Source organism: Leptonychotes weddellii, chromosome X (genome assembly GCF_054177405.1).
Source record: "Leptonychotes weddellii isolate Sample4059 chromosome X, ASM5417740v2, whole genome shotgun sequence".
NCBI lineage: Eukaryota > Metazoa > Chordata > Mammalia > Carnivora > Phocidae > Leptonychotes > Leptonychotes weddellii.
The window spans coordinates 33,144,615-33,164,616 of NC_138385.1; the positions used below are offsets into that span (position 1 = coordinate 33,144,615).

At 39.9% G+C, this 20,002-nt stretch overlaps 1 protein-coding gene across 5 annotated transcripts in view; it reads left to right on the top strand.

Annotated features, from left to right (window-relative positions):
- Positions 1 to 15,408, top strand: part of ACSL4 (acyl-CoA synthetase long chain family member 4) — a 73,016-nt gene extending 57,608 nt beyond the window's left edge. For all 5 annotated transcript variants that reach the window (XM_081808433.1, XM_081808431.1, XM_081808434.1 and 2 more), the window contains exons 10-15: positions 2,397 to 2,536; positions 3,449 to 3,621; positions 5,644 to 5,718; positions 8,416 to 8,607; positions 9,829 to 9,943; positions 13,556 to 15,408. In XM_081808433.1, the coding sequence (XP_081664559.1) occupies positions 2,397 to 2,536; positions 3,449 to 3,621; positions 5,644 to 5,718; positions 8,416 to 8,607; positions 9,829 to 9,943; positions 13,556 to 13,721 (861 nt within the window). In that variant the 3' untranslated portion in view covers positions 13,722 to 15,408. The remainder of the gene's footprint in view (positions 1 to 2,396; positions 2,537 to 3,448; positions 3,622 to 5,643; positions 5,719 to 8,415; positions 8,608 to 9,828; positions 9,944 to 13,555) is intronic.
- The last annotated feature ends 4,594 nt before the right edge of the window (positions 15,409 to 20,002 follow it).

A 20,002-nucleotide genomic window follows, 5' to 3' on the forward strand; every position in this document is an offset into this window, starting at 1 on the left:
TATGTGTTTTAAATACATTTTTAGATTTTTACTTAAGTGCTTATTAAATGAGAAAAAATAGCAAAAGAAAAATCTTTTTTACTGAGAATTGGTAGGTTCTGTTATCTGAGTTAGTTTCTTTCCTGGGTCAGAATAAAAGATCCATTTAGAGTCGTATATTCAGGGGCGCCTGGGTGGCTCAGTCGTTGGGCGTCTGCCTTCGGCTCAGGTCATGATCCTGGGGTCCTGAGATGGAGCCCCGCATCGGGCTCCCTGCTCTGCGGGAAGCCTGCTTCTCCCTCTCCCTCTTCCCCTGCTTGTGTTCTCTCTCTCGCTGTGTCTCTCTCTGTCAAATAAATAAATAAAATCTTTAAAAAAAAAAAAAAAGAATCATATTCACAGAGAGAATTTAGAATAAATTCTTCTTGTAAGCAGTGACTCAGTTGAACATCGTGTAATTATTAGGTTGAACTAAAGGGTGGCTTAATGTGCTAATAGTAAATCCTGCCAACTTGTTGCAACTGTATTGTTTGTGTTCCTTCCTCACTGAGGTCTTTCTGTGCCTATGACTCGTATCTCCTGGAAGGAGCAGTGGAGGCAGTTCTCACACATCTGTCTCACTCCCATATGTTTTTTTTCCCACCCAACATCCCATTCACTTTTTTTAAGAGGGATGGTTACAGGATGTTAAAGTCCTTTAAGGGAACTTTTGGAATTTCTCAATCACAGATCTACACAAATATTTCAGTTCTATAATAATGATTCCATCTGGGGAAATGGACAGAACAATGCTATACCATGCTTGAATACTGTGCTGTGCTCTGCAACCCCCCCCCCCGCCAGCTTTGTTGAGATACAATTGACGGAACATTGTGTCAGTTCAGGGTGTATAATGTGATGATTTGATATACGTATATATTGTGAAATGATTACTGTAATAATGTTACTTAACACACCCATGACCTCACATAGTTACCGTGTGTGTATATGTGTGTGTGTGTGATGAGAACATTGAAGACCTACTCTTTTAACGACTTTCGAATATACAGTACAGTCTTGTTAGCTATAGTCACCATGCTGTGCCGTACATTACATCCCCAAGACTTTTAACTCATCTTCTACCTATAACGTTGTACCCTTGGACCAACATCTCTCAATTTCCCCCACCCCTAGCTTCTGGCAACCACCAGTCTACTCTCTGTTGCTGAGTTTGGCTCTTTTAGATTCCACATATAAGTGAGATCATATGGTATTTGTCTTTTGCCGTCTGCCTTATTTCATGTAGCATAATGCAAGAGATGGTTTTGTTGTCTTCATTTGTGAATGGCTCTATTCTGATATCAAAAGAGCCATTCCTAAAGTCATTCACTGTAGCACAACTGAATTTATACTAATTGCTACTTTAAATATTTAAAACCAGGTATTTATAAATAGGTGTGCTTTGTGCAACAATTCTTATTAATTTGTGCTAAGTCATTTCAAGAAAACATTTAGTGATAGTCTGGGCTTTTTTGCTTGTTTGTTTTTTTTTTTTTTTAAAGATTTTATTTATTTGACAGAGATACAGCGAGAGAGGGAACACAAGCAGGGGGAGTGGGAGAGGGAGAAGCAGGCTTCCCGCCGAGCAGGGAGCCCGATGCGAGGCTCCATCCCAGGACCCTGGGATCATGACCTGAGCCGAAGGCAGACGCTTAACGACTGAGCCACCCAGGCGCCCCTGTTTTGTTTTGTTTTGTTTTTTTAATTTATTTTTTTTATTCTTATGTTAATCCCCATACATTACATCATTAGTTTTAGATGGCTGTTTTGTTTTTTATATGTTATCTTGGGAGTCACTGTATCCCAAACCTAGTCCTACTTTTAATTTTCCAAGGAGCTGTGAGCAAGAATCCTATTCTTTTTTGTTATCTTAGGTTCTATTGACAGGGAATCAAAATACCTAAATTATAGGGACATAAAACTCTAGAAAACTGTGTAAGTAAACTCTTTTAATAAGCTCTGTAAATCTCTCTGCCATGCTCTAAGAGTCACAGGGTAGTAGTGACAGAAACACCAGGATTAGATTCAACATAGTTGGGTGTTGTGGTGCTATTTGAAAATAAGTGAATATATTTGAAAGAAAAGAATTAAAAAAGGTTTTTATGTGGGAGGTGAATGAATTATTTACACTCTAGTTAGCATTTTTAAAAAAATTTTAAGTAAACTTAGTGTATAGAACTGAAAAACCCCTATACTTGTCCCTAGTCTTTTTGAAATCGTGAACAAGTAAATTCAGTGAAATTAATTCTATAATAAAAATATCCATTATACTGAAGACTTTTACCTAAGATGTTGTAAACAAGGTATCTTCAACTAAAGACTGTCTCAGTGTTGGTGTAATTCTTTTCAGATTATTGACTATTTTGCTTACCTTTTAGGAAATCATGGATAGAATTTATAAGAATGTTATGAGCAAAGTCCAAGAGATGAATTATATTCAGAAAACGCTGTTCAAGATAGGGTATGATTACAAATTGGAACAGATCAAAAAGGGATATGATGCACCACTTTGCAATCTGTAAGTACATGTCATAGACTCTATAGTGTGAGCCTTTAGATCTTGTGTGTTTACATCTGGAAGCTGAATAAGTAACTGGCAAGTTAATTTAGTGTGAGCATCGCTGCCATCATCATAAGGTTGCGTTTCTCTTTTACTCACTTCTAACCCTCATTGCTTACACAGCCAACACAGAGGACCCCGAGCTCCGATCATGGCAATTTAACAAATTTTAATAATTGAGTAAATATTTAAGATTCAATTATAAAATTTGGTCTTGTGAAGAAAAACTAGACTTTCAAATCAAGACATTTGAGTCTAAAAAGGGCCATGTCCAACTGAAAGTGATACTCAAGATTTTATTCTGCATGAAGGTTTCTAATTTATTGTCTTCATAAAACAGTATAATAAGCATATGAATATAACAGCTATTTAAAATGTGGTGCTGGGGGAGGTGGAGATGGGAAAGCATTTTTCATTAAAAGAGAGATAAGTCAATAACTAAATGTTCTAAAGAGAGCTGTAATTTATTTTCCTTTGATGACATCATTTTCTTTCATTTACTGTATGTCAAAGCAATTTCCGGACACTGCACTCTTCTTTTTGCATTTTTAAGAGTTTTTCTGGCATTTTTAAAAATTAAAGTACAGTGGACACGTAACGTTCCCTTAGTTTCAGGCGTATCACATAGTGATTCGACCCCTCTGTACGTTATGCTGCGCTCACCACAAGTGTAGCTACCATCTGGCATTTTTTTCAAAGCACTATTAGTCGTCACTTTGTTAACCTCTCATTAATTACCACCATGGTTCTCAAACTTAGGTGTCCAGCCAAAGTTGAGCAATCTTGCTCAGAGCTTATAAAGTAGGATGTCACCAAGAATAATGTATGCATGTATTAAAATGATCCCCCCCCCTTTTCCATTTTTTCAAGGTTATTGTTTAAGAAGGTGAAGGCTTTGCTGGGAGGCAGTGTCCGCATGATGCTGTCTGGTGGAGCACCACTGTCCCCGCAGACACACCGATTCATGAATGTCTGCTTCTGCTGCCCAGTGGGTCAGGGTTATGGACTCACAGAATCATGCGGTGCTGGGACAGTTACAGAAGGTAAGTGTTGGTAACGTGGCAAATAATTCAGTGTTAGTTTGCATTTGCATTAGCTTTAGGAACCACAGTACTTTTATACCTCGTGAGTAATACCAGATTCAGGGCAAACCTGAATAGTTTTAGTAACTTCTAATTGAACTATCTTGTGTGCCCTTTATTTTTAAGCCTTGTAAATATTTATGCCATTTTGTCAGTCCTCAGGATTCTGTCACCGTGGGCCTTTAATCTCCTCTCCCTAAATGATTACTTCCTCGGAGAACTGCCCTCTTGGAATAAAGTATCATTTTTATGCTCCCTCTTGAATGTATCTTCCTGCTCTGACTTCTTGTTTGTTTTCTCTTCTGTTAATTTTCATCATCCTATGGCAGTGTTTATCAACTTTGGCACCACTGAAATTTTGAACCAGATAGTTCTTTATTGTTCGGGCTCTCCTGTGCATTATAAGATGTTTAGCAGCTGGATGGATGGATACCAGGAGTAATTCACTCCTCCCAGTTGTGGCAGTGGAACGACTGGAAACATTACCAAATATCCCCCGAGGGGCAGAATCATCCTGGGGTGGGAAACGCTGGGTATAGTAAGATTTTTTTGGATCATCCCACTTTCACTTTAACTTACTGTGTCCAAAATCGGTGCCAGCATCCCAGACCATCTGTGCACCTCACAAATTGTTTGCGACAGTGGTATTACCATCCTTAAAGTCATTCAGGGCATTTGCTTTGAAGTCATCTAAGTAAATATCTTGAACTTTGATTGGGTCTTCCCACTTCCTCGTTGGATTGCTCCCTCCCCTGCATGCCACCTTTGACATCCAGCCTTTTATTCCTTCGCACTGCTCCGAGGTGAACAGCCTTTCCACCGCTGTGCCTGCCTCTAGGATAGCACTTCGGGTTGATCCTGTGTACTTGTGGTAGACACCTCTGCCTCAAACACCGCCTCATTCTCAGCGAACCAAACTCCCCAGACATCTTCGATCTCGTGCCATTGTACCCATCGTTGTTTTCCATGATTTCCCACATCTCCACGTACCTGGCTCTGCTCTCCAGACAAGCCGGTCTTCTCACTCTTTCTCATATGGCCTTTCTTGCTCTCACCTCTCTGTATTTTCTGTTCCCTTCTCTTGGAATGCCCTTTTGGCTAACTGGTCACAGCTGCCTTTTCATGCCCAACTCTTCAATTAAGTCTTTCCCAATTTTACATTGATCTTTCTAGTCTCTGAGGTACTGTTGTGCTCGCTTCTGGTACCGTGCAGCTGAGTATTTAAATGTGCTCTAAATTGTTTCATATGCAGTTTGGCCCAGGTAGTTTGTTAGTAAGCTCACTGAGGGCACCGTCTCCTTATCCTTTATGTGTTTTCTCTTTTCAGTGTTTAATATAACGCTAGGTACATTATTGGCTATCTATAAATACTTGATTACGGGAAGTACTGCTCTCCATAGCAGTACTTCCCTATTACAAAAGGAGAATATCGTCATCGTCATCATCATCATCATGGTTGGTAATGGCAGCTAACGTTTATCAAAAGCTTAGTTTGTGCCCGGAAGTGTTAAGCCCCTTCCACGCATCATCTCATTTAATCCTGACAACATATTCCGGTTAAGAAGGAGGTTTTCTTACTATCCCCACGTAATAGATGAGGAAATGGAGGCTTCACGGGGCTAAGTAATTTGTCCGAGTCACATAGCCACAGTGAGTGGTAGAGAAGGAATTCCGCTCCAAATCTGTCTTACTGGAATCCGAGGTAGATAATGGCGGAGCCAGCTCTCCTCTTTTACCAGAGGTGTTTGTACTTAATTATCTGAAACATAGCCTGTGAGAAGCAAAAATGATGTGACAACACTGGAATTGATTGCACTGTCGAAATGAAGTTGAAATATCGAAACCCTGACCACGCTTTGCACTGCACTCATCATGGCCTCTCTCTTGTCATCTGTGAGACTCCGGCTCGGACTCCAGTATTCCTGGTCTCACGCGGGTCTGAAATGTGGTATGCTAATATCTTTGTTGCTTTTTCCCTCGTAGTTACTGACTATACTACTGGCAGAGTTGGTGCCCCTCTCATTTGCTGTGAAATTAAGCTAAAAGACTGGCAGGAAGGTAAGAATTTGATGACAAGCTCTACTGGTTCTAGATGTGCTGAAAACCACCTTGAGCCTCAAGATACCCAGTCTTTGAAGTGTTAGGTTGTCTGTGGTAGCAAGTGAATCTTTGCTGTTGCTCGTTCCCTGTGCTTTCTTTCTCCTCAGTAACATCTTTAGGTTCCGAAGAGGAAAAGAAAATCTCTAGAATCAAGGCATGGTGATTCTGAACTTGAGAATACTTGATGGTGAAGAGGAACAACATTCTTAGTGGGCCATTCCCTGGGTTTGGAGAAGGAGCCATATCCTATCTTTTGAAGCTCCACTTTGCTAGTGAGGAGGGTTGGGGCTGGGAAATGAAACCCCAGATTTTTAGGGGATAGAGTGACTCATCACACACACACACACACGCGCGCGCGCGCGCACACACACACACACACACACACACACACCAATCCCTTAGCTCTTGACCCCAGCAAACGTTTTCACAGTTGAGACTCAATTCTCCAGCTATTTGTGTAATTTTATTTTTATATGTGACTACAAAAGGAAGCTTGCACTTTACAGATATTGGCGATAATCCTTTTTATAAATCAGCTGAAGGCAAAAGTAAACCAGTCTTCCTGATGAAATTGTGAAAAATACTAAATATGTGCATTAACTGCAAAATAATTAACAGCTTGGCCTTGCCAGATAGAGCAAAAGTAATTAAAAGGCTTACAATTTTAAAAGGGAGTATTCACCTTGGGATGGAGCCATAGACTGGAAATTTAAAGGACCAGTTAGTTACCTTCTAGGACAATTCCCCTAGGTTGTTCAAACCCAAGAAAATGAATGGACTTTATCTCACATAAACTTGAAGTCCCTAAAATTGTTTCTCTCCTGTGACTTTCTTATGATGTGCATTATTGTCGGTGCTCCGTGAGCAAATGGCCACTTCTTTTTAAAAACCACATTTAAAATCCAGTTGCATTCCCAAGAGTTTTGCATCTTGGGAATAAGTCCTCCCATGGTCATGCCGTTCCAATTCTAGGATGGAAATCTGATGAGAATATAGGGAATATGGGTCTGGCTGTATTGAGTCTCAGCATCACTATTTTTTTATTAGATGGGTTATTTATGAGGCAATGAAATCAGAGAAACAAGGTGTATCACTACAACTTGGTAAGGCGAATTTTGCCTCTAATTTTTTTTCTCTGATTTTCTGGTCTTGTGCCTTAATGTCCATTTGGGGGAGTAGGTCCATTTTTGCAAACGTATTTGGAGTTTTCCTTGCTATGAAGGAACCTTTGCTTTCTGAAATAGGAATGATCTTAATGTTTTACATACAGTGGGTTTCGTCCAATTCAAATACTGACTAGGTTAAAAATTTTAAGAGCAGCTTTAATTCTTTTAGGACATAAAATCCAATCAACATCTCAGGTTATGAATTCAGATTTTTGTCTATTTCCCTTAAAGTAAGATTTTTTCAACAATAAATAGATAATGAGTAGTGGTAAGATATTTCAGAGTTATTGTCAGTTATTTCATGTTCTAACTTTTGAAGTCATGACTGGTCATAGGCCAAGTTAAGAAAATAAAGTTTCCTTCCTGTTTCTCCTAACCTCCCTTTCCCTCTCACTTAGTGGTGTTGCCTTTGGTAGGCACTTCCTACCTGTTCTCTTGTATTAAAACCTTAAGAGAGAGAGAGAGATGCCTGGGTGGCTCAGTCAGTTAAGCGTCTGCCTCCAGCTCAGGTCATGACCCCAGGGTCCTGGGATCAAGCCCCATGCAGGGCTCCCTGCTCAGTGGGGAGCCTGCTTCTCCCTCCTCCCCCACCACACTCGTGCTCTCTCTCTCTCTCTCTCTCGCTCTCTCTTCGTCTAAAATAAAGAAATAAAATCTTTAAAAAAAAAAAGGAGAGAGAGAAACAAACCAAAAGAGACTCTTAACGATAGAGAACAAACAGGGTTGATGGAGGGAAGTGGGTGGGGGCTGGGCTAGTTGGGTGATGGGTATTAAAGAGGGCACTTGTTGTGATGAGCACTGGGTGTTGTATGTAAGTGATGAATCACAAAATTCTGCTCCTGAAACCAATACTGCACTGTATGTTACTAACAAAAATTTAGAGACAATGGACTCTGAAAAACAAACTGAAGGTTCTAGAGGGGAGGGGGGTGGGAGGATGGGTTAGCCTGGTGATGGGTATTAAAGAGGGCACGTTCTGCATGGAGCACTGGGTGTTGTACGCAAACAATGAATCCTGGAACACTACTTCAAATACTAATGATGTAATGTATGGTGATTAACATAATAAAAAATCTAAGTAAAATTTAAAAATAAATAAAAAATAAAACCTCTTTAGAAAAAAATCTGAAATGCATGGATATCATCATATTAGTAATTTACTTATAACACCTTCAAATGTTACCCTTCTTGCGGGTACTTTAGTCTTAACAGAGCTCTATGAAGCCCATTTCTAAGTGTGAAATTTTTTGGTCATTGGGAAAGTTTGGCATAGTTGGTGGTTGGTGATTATCATTGAGCCTTCCTTGGTACTTCTGAAATTACAGGGACTCATGATCCTCACATCAATGTGAATAAATGTAAACTAATATTCTCCCATAAAGTGACATAACATTTGATCCACAGAAACATATTAGTATAGGAGTTTTAAGAATGAATACAAGTACATTCTGTGTTAGAACAGTAACTAATTTCATTTAATGACTTCCAGGTGGTTATACAATTCATGACAAGCCAAACCCCAGAGGCGAAATTGTAATTGGTGGACAGAATATCTCCATGGGATATTTTAAAAATGAAGAGAAAACGGCAGAGGATTATTCTGTGGATGAAAATGGCCAAAGGTGGTTTTGCACTGGTGACATTGGAGAATTTCATCCTGATGGATGTTTACAGATTATAGGTCAGTGTATTCTCTTTTTGGGAGAAAACAAAGATTGCTCAAAGAGGTATTTTTTTGGTCAACTACACATGGTACTATATGACCATCTACTGTAACATACCCTACCTAGAATATCATAGGACACCACAGAATAGAATCCCTCACCATTTACCTCCCCACTCAGGAAGCAGTGCGGACACATTACTTTCCCTAGTGGCTCCAGCTATCCTCGAACCGTAGAAAATTATAAATCCTCAACAGCAATCCATTCTTCTGAGAATGTCAGTTGGTTTGACACTGCCCTCAGTGAGCCTACTGAAAGAGACTTTTAACTCCAAGAGAGCCCTTAGGCTATTCACTTTAAGCAGGCAGAACCTAAAATGAAAATTTGCCTAACTAGCTGGGAAGGACCAGTCTGTAGGGTCCCAGTCAGGTCCTTTTCAAGCCATAAAATTTCCTCAGTCATATCTCTTGTGGTCCATTAAATCTGTCCCTGAATATAGTTAGAGATTTCCTGGGAAAAGTGGTTCTTCATCTAGAAGTTAGCTCTGCTGGGGAAACCCCCAGTGAGCATGGCTCAGTCTAGAACCAACCCCCTCCCTCCCCTGCCTTTTTTTCTTGATCCTTATTTGCACTGGAATCAAAGGTGGTTTCTGTGGGCATGTAGAGTGGGTTCCCAGGCTAGAGGCAGGCAAGCCGGCATGCATACGAATGTTGTAAGGCAACCGGTGATTACTCAAGCCAGGCCGTCCAGTGCCAGGAGCACTGTCATTTTAACAAGATGAAGTCAAATATGGAAAATGGGGAATTCACATTTATTAACCACGTTCCCTATGCCAGACGTTGTGCTACGTGCTTGTATCAGTATCTCTGATAAAACTGAGGATTGGAGAGGTCAGCCGACATGCCCAGGCTCACGTGGCTTGTAATGGGCAGAGCTGCCATTCAAATCGAATGCTCTGAGATCCTGTTCCTTCTATTCACTTTATTATGGTGGTTAAGATTATAATAAGATACCGAAGCATTTTGTATGGGGTCTAGCATTTTAGCCAGTACCTCTTCAGCATGGTGTCTTCTTTTTAACTGACGTGTATAGGCAAGCGTTATATATAAGAAGATTTTCAAAGAAGTCTCTTGGTCAATCAAGATGAAGGCAGTGAGAGTGAAAGAAAATCAGAATTGTGCATACCCTAAGAAAGTGGACTGTGGGTGACTTAACATTCCTCATTCTTCATCTTATAGATCGTAAGAAAGATCTGGTGAAATTACAAGCAGGAGAATATGTATCTCTGGGGAAAGTAGAAGCAGCACTCAAGAACTGTCCACTTATAGACAACATCTGTGCGTTTGCCAAAAGGTAATTTTAAAAGTTGCATTTGTGCTTCCTTGTACTTACAGTAAAAGGACAACTGGAAATCATTTTGATCATCTGTAATCATAAGGGAAACACCAACATTTCATCAGCACTGGGGAGTGTTACACATTTCTGAAAGTTAACCAGCTTGAAGATCATTCGAGATGATTGAGACATTTTAAGTAATTCTTCGACACCTACTACGCCTTGCTTAATACTTAGCTGTGCCACAAAACTTACTTCATTTAACATCCTTAACAACTAAGTTGTTAATTTTCCTAAGAAGTTCACACAGCTAGTACAAGTTTTCTAAATCAAAAACCTTAGAGATTGGACCATTTCCTTTATGTGTTAATAGGGTTTATTTTTAGGGGCTTTATCACACCCTTTAAAAATGTAATTATAAAAAAAACCCCACAGAACATAAAAGTTACCATCTTAACCATTTCTAAGTGTATAGTTGACTAGTGTTATGTATATTCACATCATTGTGCAGTCAGTCTCCGGAACTTTTTCTCTTGCAAAATCGAAGCTCTCTAGCTATTAAACAACTCCCCATTTTCCCTGGCCCCCACCATTCTCCTTCCTGCTTCTGTGAATTTGACTAGTCTAGATACCTCATATAAGTAGAATCATACAGTATTTGTCTTTTTGTGACTGGCTTCCTTCACTCAGCATAATGTCCTCAGGGTTCATCTATATTTTAGCAAGTGTCAGAATTTCCCTTCCTTTTTCAGGCGGAGTAATGTTCCACTGGATGGGGGCATCCGGGTGGCTCAGTCGGTTACGAGTCTGCCTTTGGCTCAGGTCATGATCTCAGGGTCCTGGGATTGAGCCCCATGTTGGGCTCCCTGCTCAGGAGGGAGTCTGCTTCTCCCTCTTCCTCTGCCCCTCCCTCGGCTCATGCTCTCTCTCTCTCTCTCTCTCTCTCTCTCTCTTTCCCTCTTTCATCTTTCTCAAATGAATAAAGTCTTTAAAAAAATGTTCCATTGGGTATATAGACCATATTTTGTGTATCTATTCATCCATCAATGGACAACTTTGGTGGCTTCTATGTCTTGACTATTGTGAATACTACTGCTATGAACATGGTTATACAAATATCTCTTCAAGATCCTACTTTCAGACGTGGGATCGCCAGGTCTTATGGTAGTTCTATATTTATATTTTGAGGAACTGCCATACTGTTTACCACGGCAGCAACACCACCATTTTTACATTCCTACCAATGCTGCACAAGCGTTCACATTTCTCCACATCCTCACCAACATTTGTTTCTATTTTTTTGATAGGAGTCATCATAATGGGTACGAAGGGATATCTCCCCGCTAATGATTAGTGATATGGAGCATTTTTTCATATGCTTGTTGGCTATTTGTGTATGACTCCTAGAGAAATGTCAGGTTCTTTGCTCATTAAAAATTTGTTCTCTCCTCTTTTCAGTTATGCAATATAGTGTTATCCACTGTAGTTATCATGTTTTACATTAGACCCTCAAACCCTATTTATCTTCTAGCTGAAAGTTTGTACCCTTTTACCAACCTGTTCCTGTTTCCCCCAGCCCCTGGCAACCACTTTTCTATTCTGTTTCTATGAGTTTGACTTTTCTTTTTTTTTAAGATTCCACATGTAAGTGATACCATGCAGTATTTGTCTTTCTCTGTCTGGTTTATTTCACTTAGTATAATGCCCTCAGGGTTCATCCATGTTGTCACAAATGGCAGAAGTTTCTTTCTCATAGCTGAATGATATTTCCATACCACATGTTCTTTATTCATCCATTGATGAGCACAGGTTGTTTCTTTATCTTGGCTTTTGTGACTAATGCTGCAATGAACATGGGAAGGCAGATATCCCTTCAATATCTTTTCATATCCTTTGGATTTATATTTCTTTGTCCAAGCAATTGAATTGCTAGATCATACAGTAATTCTGTTTTTAATTTTTTGAGGAACAGCCACACTGTTTTCTATAGCAGTTGCACCAATTTACATTCCTGCCAACAGTGTGCATGTTCCTTCTCTCCACATCCTCGCCAACACTTGTTATCTCTTGTCTGTTTGATGATAACCATTCTAACAGGTGTGAGATGATATATCTTATTGTGGTTTTGATTTGCATTTATTTCTCTGATGATGAGTGATGTTGAGCACCTTTTCATGTGCCTGCTGGCCATTTGTATGTCTTCTTTGGAAAAATGTTTTTTCTCTTTCTCTGCCCATTTTTTAATTGGATTTTTTGTCTCTTGAGTTGTAGGACTTCTTCATGAGTTTTTAATATTAATCCCTTACCAGATAAATGATTTTCAAATATTTTCTCCCATTCTGTAGGTTGCCTTTCCTTTTTTTTTTTTTTTTAAGATTGATTGATTGATTTGGGAGGGGGGAGGGAAAGAGAGAATCTCAAGCAGACTCCCCACTGAGCATGGAACCCAGTGTGGGGCTCGATGTGGGGCTCGATCCCGTGACCCTGAGATCATGACCTGAGCCAAAATCAGGAGTCAGATGCTCAACTGACTGAGCCACCCAGTCACCCCTGTAGGTTGCCTTTTCATTTTGTTAATGGTTTCCTTTGTTGTGCAGAGCTTTTTAGTTTGATATAGTGCCACTTATTTATTTTTGCTTTCGTTGCCTTTGTTTTTGGTACAAAATCCAACAATACACATTTTCAAGACTGATGTCAAGGAGCTTACCCCATACTCTTTTAGGAGTTTTACAGGTTTTAGGTCTTTGGCCATTTTTTAATTGGGTTTTATTTTTTGCTATTGAGTTATAGGAGTTCTTTATATATTCTGGATATTAACTTCTTATCAGATATCTAACCAATATTTTCTACAGCTCCATAGATTGACTTTTCACACTGTTGACTATGTCCTTTGGTATGCTGAAATTTTAAATTTTTGTTGTACTCCCATTTATCAGTTTTTTCTTTTGCTGCCTCTGCTTTTGGTGTCATATCTGAGAAAGCATTGTCAAATCCAGTGTCATGAATCCTTTCCCCTGTATTTTCTTGTAGACATATTTTACCTCTTACGTGTTTAGGTCCTTGATCTATTTTGAGATACTTTTTGTGTGTAGTATGGGCTAAGGGTCCAACTTCATTCCTTTGCAAATGGATATCCAATTCTCTGAACACCTATTTGTTGAAGAGACTGTCCTTTCCCCATTGAGTGATGATGGCACCCTTATTGAAGATCAATTGACCATATGTGCAGGGGTTTATTTCTGGGCTTTCTGTTCTAGTCCATTGGTTAAATGTCTGTCTTTATGCCAGTACTATGGGTTTTATTACTTCTTTTTTTAAAAGATTTTATTTATTTGACAGAGAGAGAGTATAAGCAGGGGGAGCGGCAGGGAGAGGGAGAAGCAGGCTCTTGCTGAGCAGAGAGCCCAGCATGGGGCTCAGATCCTAGGACCCTGGGATCATGACCTGAGCTGAAGGCAGATGCTTAACTGACTGAGCCACCTAGGAGCCCTGGGTTTTATTACGTCTTAATGAAACTGTAACACTTCAGAGAAATATGTATTTGGAATTATGTGTACTGTTCCAGTCAATAACTTAACAATTGTTCTCAATGTTTTAATTTCCATTTTGTGTTATTTTCTAATTTTTTAGTGATCAGTCCTATGTGATTAGTTTTGTGGTTCCTAATCAGAAAAGGTTGACACTTTTGGCACAACAGAAAGGAGTGGAAGGATCTTGGGTTGATATCTGCAATAACCCTGCCATGGAAGCTGAAATACTGAAAGAAATTAGAGAAGCTGCCAATGCCAGTAAGTAAGAAATTGCTTGTCTGTTGAAGTCCCTAGGAGTCATTTAATGATGTCTTGTGCATTAGGCCCTTTGAGATGTCTATCTAATTATTTTGTTTTCATAATAAAATACAGGGTTTTTAAAACCTACATCTTGAAAAAAAATATATATATATATAAATTATGCATGTTATATATATACATTATATATTTTAATATATACATACGTATTTGTATGTTGGAAAGATCCTTAAATGTCATATAGTAGAATAACTTACCTAGTTCTTTATTGCATGTTACAACATCCCAGCTACCTGGTCAGCCTCTGTTTGGAATGGTCCATCTTTGTTCTGATAGTTCATGATGAGGTGCCCTGGTGTGCATCTCTTATCGTTTTTCATTGCATATAGTAACTTGGTGTGGGCCCTTTCAATCTATAGATCTCTGCCCTTCAGTTATGGGAAATATCCATTTATCTTTTTTTGTTTGCTTGCTCGCTCTTTTTATAGTTTTTCTCCCCCAAGTTCTGTGTTTGTGTCTTTATCTGGGACGACTTTTATATGGCTGTTGGACCTCCTGCTTTCATCCTCTAGTTTTAGTGTCTTTTTTTCCCCTTCCGTTTTCTATCTCATCCTTTTTGTTTTACATTCTGGCGGGGTTCCTCCACTTTATCATCTCTCTGTCTATTGAATTTCCAGCTTCCAGTATCAGAATTTTAATTTTCAAGAGCTCTTTCCTCTTTTCTCCATGCTCTTTTAATAACATCCTGTTGCTCTTTCATGAATGCACTCAGTGTGTTGTCACTTACTCCCCGAGGATGTTCAAGGGATTCCTTTTCTGACGTATTCTTCTCGTGTTATTGTTCATTTCCTCCAAGTTCCACTTCCTGCTTGCTTTGGTCATATCCTGTCCTGTACCTGTGGATCCCTGTCTGTCCATTCATATTTGAGAACGAGGCACTAAAATACTGTTTGGAAAGCTTACTGGGCTTCACTGACTGGTTATTCAAAGTTAGCATCTTAAATCATCCCATTTCTGTGAAAAAGACTTCTTGAGTCTCTTGCCTGGAGGATAGTAGCCTGACTGCCTATTTGGGGACCCAAAAAGAGGAAATTGGAAAGGGGTTAGGGGTGGGGTGGGTGGCTCTTACCCTCACAGCATCCTTTTGTTTTCAGCTCTACTCCCTCCTTCTGTCGTACCTAGTGTCCTTGGAGTCCAGAGTCTCTCTAGTTCATTCAGCCTTTCCAAAAAGCAAACCTGTTGCGGGCCTGCTTGGGGAAGGCAAGATGAGGGAGAAGAACTGTCCTCTGAAAACAGGCTGAGGGCCAGCACTCTTTTTTCAGTGTATCCCTCATCTCTGTCTTCAGAGGCATTGGCTCAGGAGGTCCATTTGTCTCTCACTGGTGTCCTCTGTTGGCAGTTAGCTTTTATGTCTTTATTTTTTTAATTATTTTTTTATTTTTATATTTTTTTGGCAGTTAGCTTTTAGCTCCCTCAACTCTCCATCAGTTACCACTAGTCTGTTTGCTTTGGGTCTTCCAGAATTTTGTTGAACTCTCACCCAGTGTCCTCTTTCTCTCATTTCAGCTGTTTCCTTGTGGTTTTTAATTTTAAAAATTATTTAAAACTTTAAATTATTTTCCAAGGGAACAGAGAGAAACTGTGAACTCTTCCTGTTTAATAGGAAGCTATTTACCCAGTTTTAACCTTGTTGCTTCCCCTCCTAAAAAAATGAAAGCATCATTTTCCTGATCAGGTTATGTATATTTATTGTAAAATATTAGTGCAGAAAATGATAAAGGAGGAAGTAAAAAAATCACTTTCTCGTAGTTATCTTTGGGTGGTGATGTTACATTGTTTCTGGTATACATACCTAACCTGTCAGCGTCTGTGACATGTATCTAAATCAGTAGATACAGAATTGCATTGTCATTTTTAATCAGTAAATAGTATTCCAGTATATGAGTATCCACTTAAGTCTTTGTTGGACTTTTAAGGTGAGTTCCTCTCCCCCCTACACACACTGTAAACAAATATAACACATATCATGTATACTCAATTATTTACTTAATTATTTTTTTAGTATGAATCCCTGGAAATGGAATTTCTGAGTCAAAGAAAATGTATATTTTATACATATAACTTCCTCGTCCCCCAGAAAAACTGTAGACTAGTTTATGCTTTTATCAGAGATATACAAGCACCCCTGTTTCCCTAACTAGGCTACTATAATTTATTCTTTTAAATTAACTATTTAGGTTCCACTTATTAGTTTGTAATATTAGCTACCAGGTTGAAGTTACAAAACTATTTTTCCCCAAGAAGAACGTTCTTTTTTTAAGATTTTAGTTATTTATTTGAGAGAAAGAGAGAGGAAGAGAGAGAGAGAGCACGCACAAGCAGGGGGAGGGGCAGAGGGAGAAGGAGAAGCAGACTCCCTGCTGAGCAGGGAGCCTGATGCCGGGCTCCATACCAGGAACCCTGAGATCATGACCTGAGCTGAAGGCAGATGCTTAACCAACCGAGCCACCCAGGTGCCCCCAAGAAGAACATTCTTAGAGTTAACTCTGGACACTATAAAGTTTTAAATAACAGATGGCCTATTAACATAATCAGATTCAAAATTAAATTACTTTGTTACCATAAAAATAGGGGCTTAATGTTTTTTTCTTTAAGATGGCTTTGTCAGTTATACTATTACTGATATACCATACTTTCTATATTACTGTCATTGGGCTACCAGAATTTTCTTTGATACAGATCCTAATTTTTTTTTTTAAAGATTTTATTTATTTATTTGAGAGAGAGAATGAGAGAGAGAGAGAGCATGAGGGGGGGAGGGTCAGAGGGAGAAGCAGACTCCCTGCCGAGCAGGGAGCCCGATGCAGGACTCGATCCTGTGACTCCAGGATCATGACCTGAGCCGAAGGCAGTCGCTTAACCAACTGAGCCACCCAGGCGCCCCAGATCCTAATTTTTTAATGTAGTATTTCAAAAAGTATTTTAGCTAATAGGCTGTTATTCTTCATCACTCTCTGAATGTACTAATGGGGGAAAATGCAACTTAAATAATTTGTCATCGTACATTTCACTATGTAAAAGCAATAATGTGGAAAGTCAACCTAGATCACAATCAGGTGAAAAATGGAATAAAATTCTAGGACCCACTGGGTCCTCATAACTTTCTGAGACTGAGGCATGAAATCAAACAATTAATGATTTTGATAATATACAATAATCATGAGCTTCAATGTATAAATCCTAGTTTTCCTGTGCCACAAAATATTTATCTGGCCAAACTTTTGCTTCTAATGACAATTTCAGAGACTGAATGCAAAAAGTATAACATAGTCTTGATTGTGTTCAGCTAAATCTTCCTGAAATCATGTATCTTTTATAGATGGCCTCTTCATATTTTAAACAGAAGTGTGAGGTACGTAACCAGACCCAGCTTTGGGTGCTATCACACAACAAAGTCAATCCCTGAGACCTGGAGTTTGCAGCAAAGAGAGGGTTTATTTTGGAGGCAGCCAAACAAGGAGACAGGAGGGCAAGCCTCAAATCCACCTCCCCAAAGGGGGAGAGGACGGGGTTTTTTCTTTGTTTTTTGTTTTCTCAAATAATCATAGTGGTTAGGAATACATACATATTGAGGAAAAGGGCAGGGAAATGTATGACTCTTAATGAGGACAGATGGAGCTTGCACATTGAGCAAATCCCATTTCACTTGGGGGGTAGAGACTTAACATTAAAATGAGACAAATTTGGCTCCTGCCTTCAGGAGGTCATCTTAGGACAAGGTGAGGGGCTAGGAGCCAGCTCCGTGAACCAGTATAAACTGGATGGGGTCTTGGGCTCCTTAGGGAAGGAGTGTAGAGCCTTGCTTGTTCATAGGCTGGAACCATACCTGTGACCTTCAGTTTATGCCTCTGCAGAGGGGGCTTAGTGGATTCGTTAGTGGGGTCTGGAAAGAAACAGTAGCTGATTCGGGAGAAATAGGTCTCTGAAAAACAAGCTTGAAATTTCCTGTTAGTTTCAACCTCATTGACCTTATGGGCATGGTTTCGCTTTCCCTTGCTTTATAGTCATTCCTCGATCTTGAAGGAATTGGGACAGTGACCACTCTGGCTACTTCCTGCTGGAAAAGGGCACCCTGTCTGGATTTGAGGAATGAAGCAAATTCGTATTTTGTTAGAAAATTCCCTGGTACTTGGCTTAATGGACATTTGGCACGACCAAAATATTAGCTCCTTTTTTGATTGTTTCAGAACAGTATTGGAAAGCCTATTTGATTATTACATATCTAAATAATGTAGAGATAACCCAAATCTTAGTAGTCCCTGTAGCATTGACCTCATACCTTCAGGGATCCAAGAAGTGTCCAATAAACCAGTCAATTTGTCCAAACACCTCTGAGGAAATTCACTGCAGCCAAGTGGCATGCTCTCTGATTTTATCTAAATGAGTTTTACTTAGAAGGATTATATCAACACTGCAAGTTGGTTAGAAATGGCACATATCCTAGCCTGTTTTACAAGGATATTATACTCCAGAGCAATGTGATGATCAAATACTAACTTGGCTAATGAATCTATTTTCTTTTTGTTGGGCAACTTTGTTGGTGAACACGCGTAAGGTGATAGAAAGATTCTTCATCGTGTGTTCATGAGCCCCGATTCCCCACCAGGGTAAAAATGTTCTCCTCAACAAACATCAAATTCTATCCTCCTGCTAAACAGGCATGTTAACTCCCATCTGGTGTTGATTCCCTTTTTGTTTGATAAAAAGGTTTAAGGGGGTTAGTGCAATGAGTGGATTCCTTGGGATTGTGACTAGAGAAAGGGGGACCAAATTTTTAAATCAGTAGATTTATCTTCCAACTGCCAAGACATGGCTCCCCCCCCAGGGCTGGTTAGAAGTAGTGGGAAGATCTCACTTTTGACCAAGATTTTTCTTAGAAAAACATCCCACAGGTCAGCACTGTTCCCTTGTAGCTGGAGTTCAGCTGTTCTGTTCTGGACCTTAGGGAAGAAGTGTGCTCTGTGTCTCAGGCGCCAGTCTTAGTCTTGAGAGAAAGTCAGTTCAGTTAAACCGCTGTCCCGTTTCCGGAGGCGGTGGCGCAGGGGGCTCTCAGGCTTAGGCCTATATTGTGCAAGCAATCAAGGAATTAACGAGTGACATTTCTATTGAAACAAAAGAAAAACCCCCGTTAGTGGTTGGGGCAAATTACAAACCCAGAGTCTTGAGTGCTGCCAGTGAGATTCTAGATGTCAGGCGTGAAGCACCTCTAGCTGGAGGGAGGGCAGGTGGTGGTCCCCAGACAGATTTTCCTGGCTTGTGGTTCCGATCTCTCTGGGGATCTATCTGAGCGGCCCACACAGCAACAGGCAAGAAGAGTGTCTAAAGGTCAGCTGCTGTGGCAGTTTTGCTGAAGTTCACTTCAAGTAGCCTGGCGTCAGTTTGTAGGGCTTTAGGAAAAGGGCGGTTTTCATTTTAAATGATTTCAAGTCCAGGGACTGGGAGAAAGTTGGAAGCCTTGGTTCGAAGATTCATAGCCAGATACCCAGGGAGAGCAGGAGAATTCAGTACCCAGCCGAGTTTTATAGGGAAACAACACTCAAACAAACAAACAAAGCAGTTAATTAGAAGTAGCATCTAACATTCACAAAGGTGGTTTTTTATTTTTATTTTTTCAATTTTATTTTAATGCCAGTATAGTTAACATACAGCATTATGTTAGTTTCTAGGGTACAATATAGTGATTTCATAGTTCCAGAAGCCTCCCCATAACGGAGCTGTAATGTTTCAGCAGGTAGAAGTGGTTAATTTGAGCAAGTTTCATGTTCCTTTACTACTCGTTCAGGAGAGGACAAGGTTTTTTTGTTTTGTTTTTTTTTTACATTTATAGGGGTTGGGATTACATACATATTGATGAAAAGGGCAGGGAAACTTACGACTCTCTCTCTCTTTTTTAAAAATTATTTATTTGAGAGCAAGTGTGTGGGCGGGAGGGATAGAGGGAGAGGAGTCTTAAGCAGACTCCATGCTGAGCAGGGAGCTGGAGGTGGGGCTGGATCTCACAACCCTGAGATCATGACCTGAAAAGAAACCACCAGTCGGAAGCTTAACGGACTATGCCACCCAGGCACTGGAAACTTACGATTGTTAAATCGAACATGCACTTTGAGCAAACATTTGTAACCTGCATCCTGTGTTGTTGGGGTAGAGACTTAACATTAAAATGAGACAGATTTGGCTCCTGCCTTCAGGAGGTCATCTTAGGACAAGGTGAGGGGCTGGGTGCAAGCTC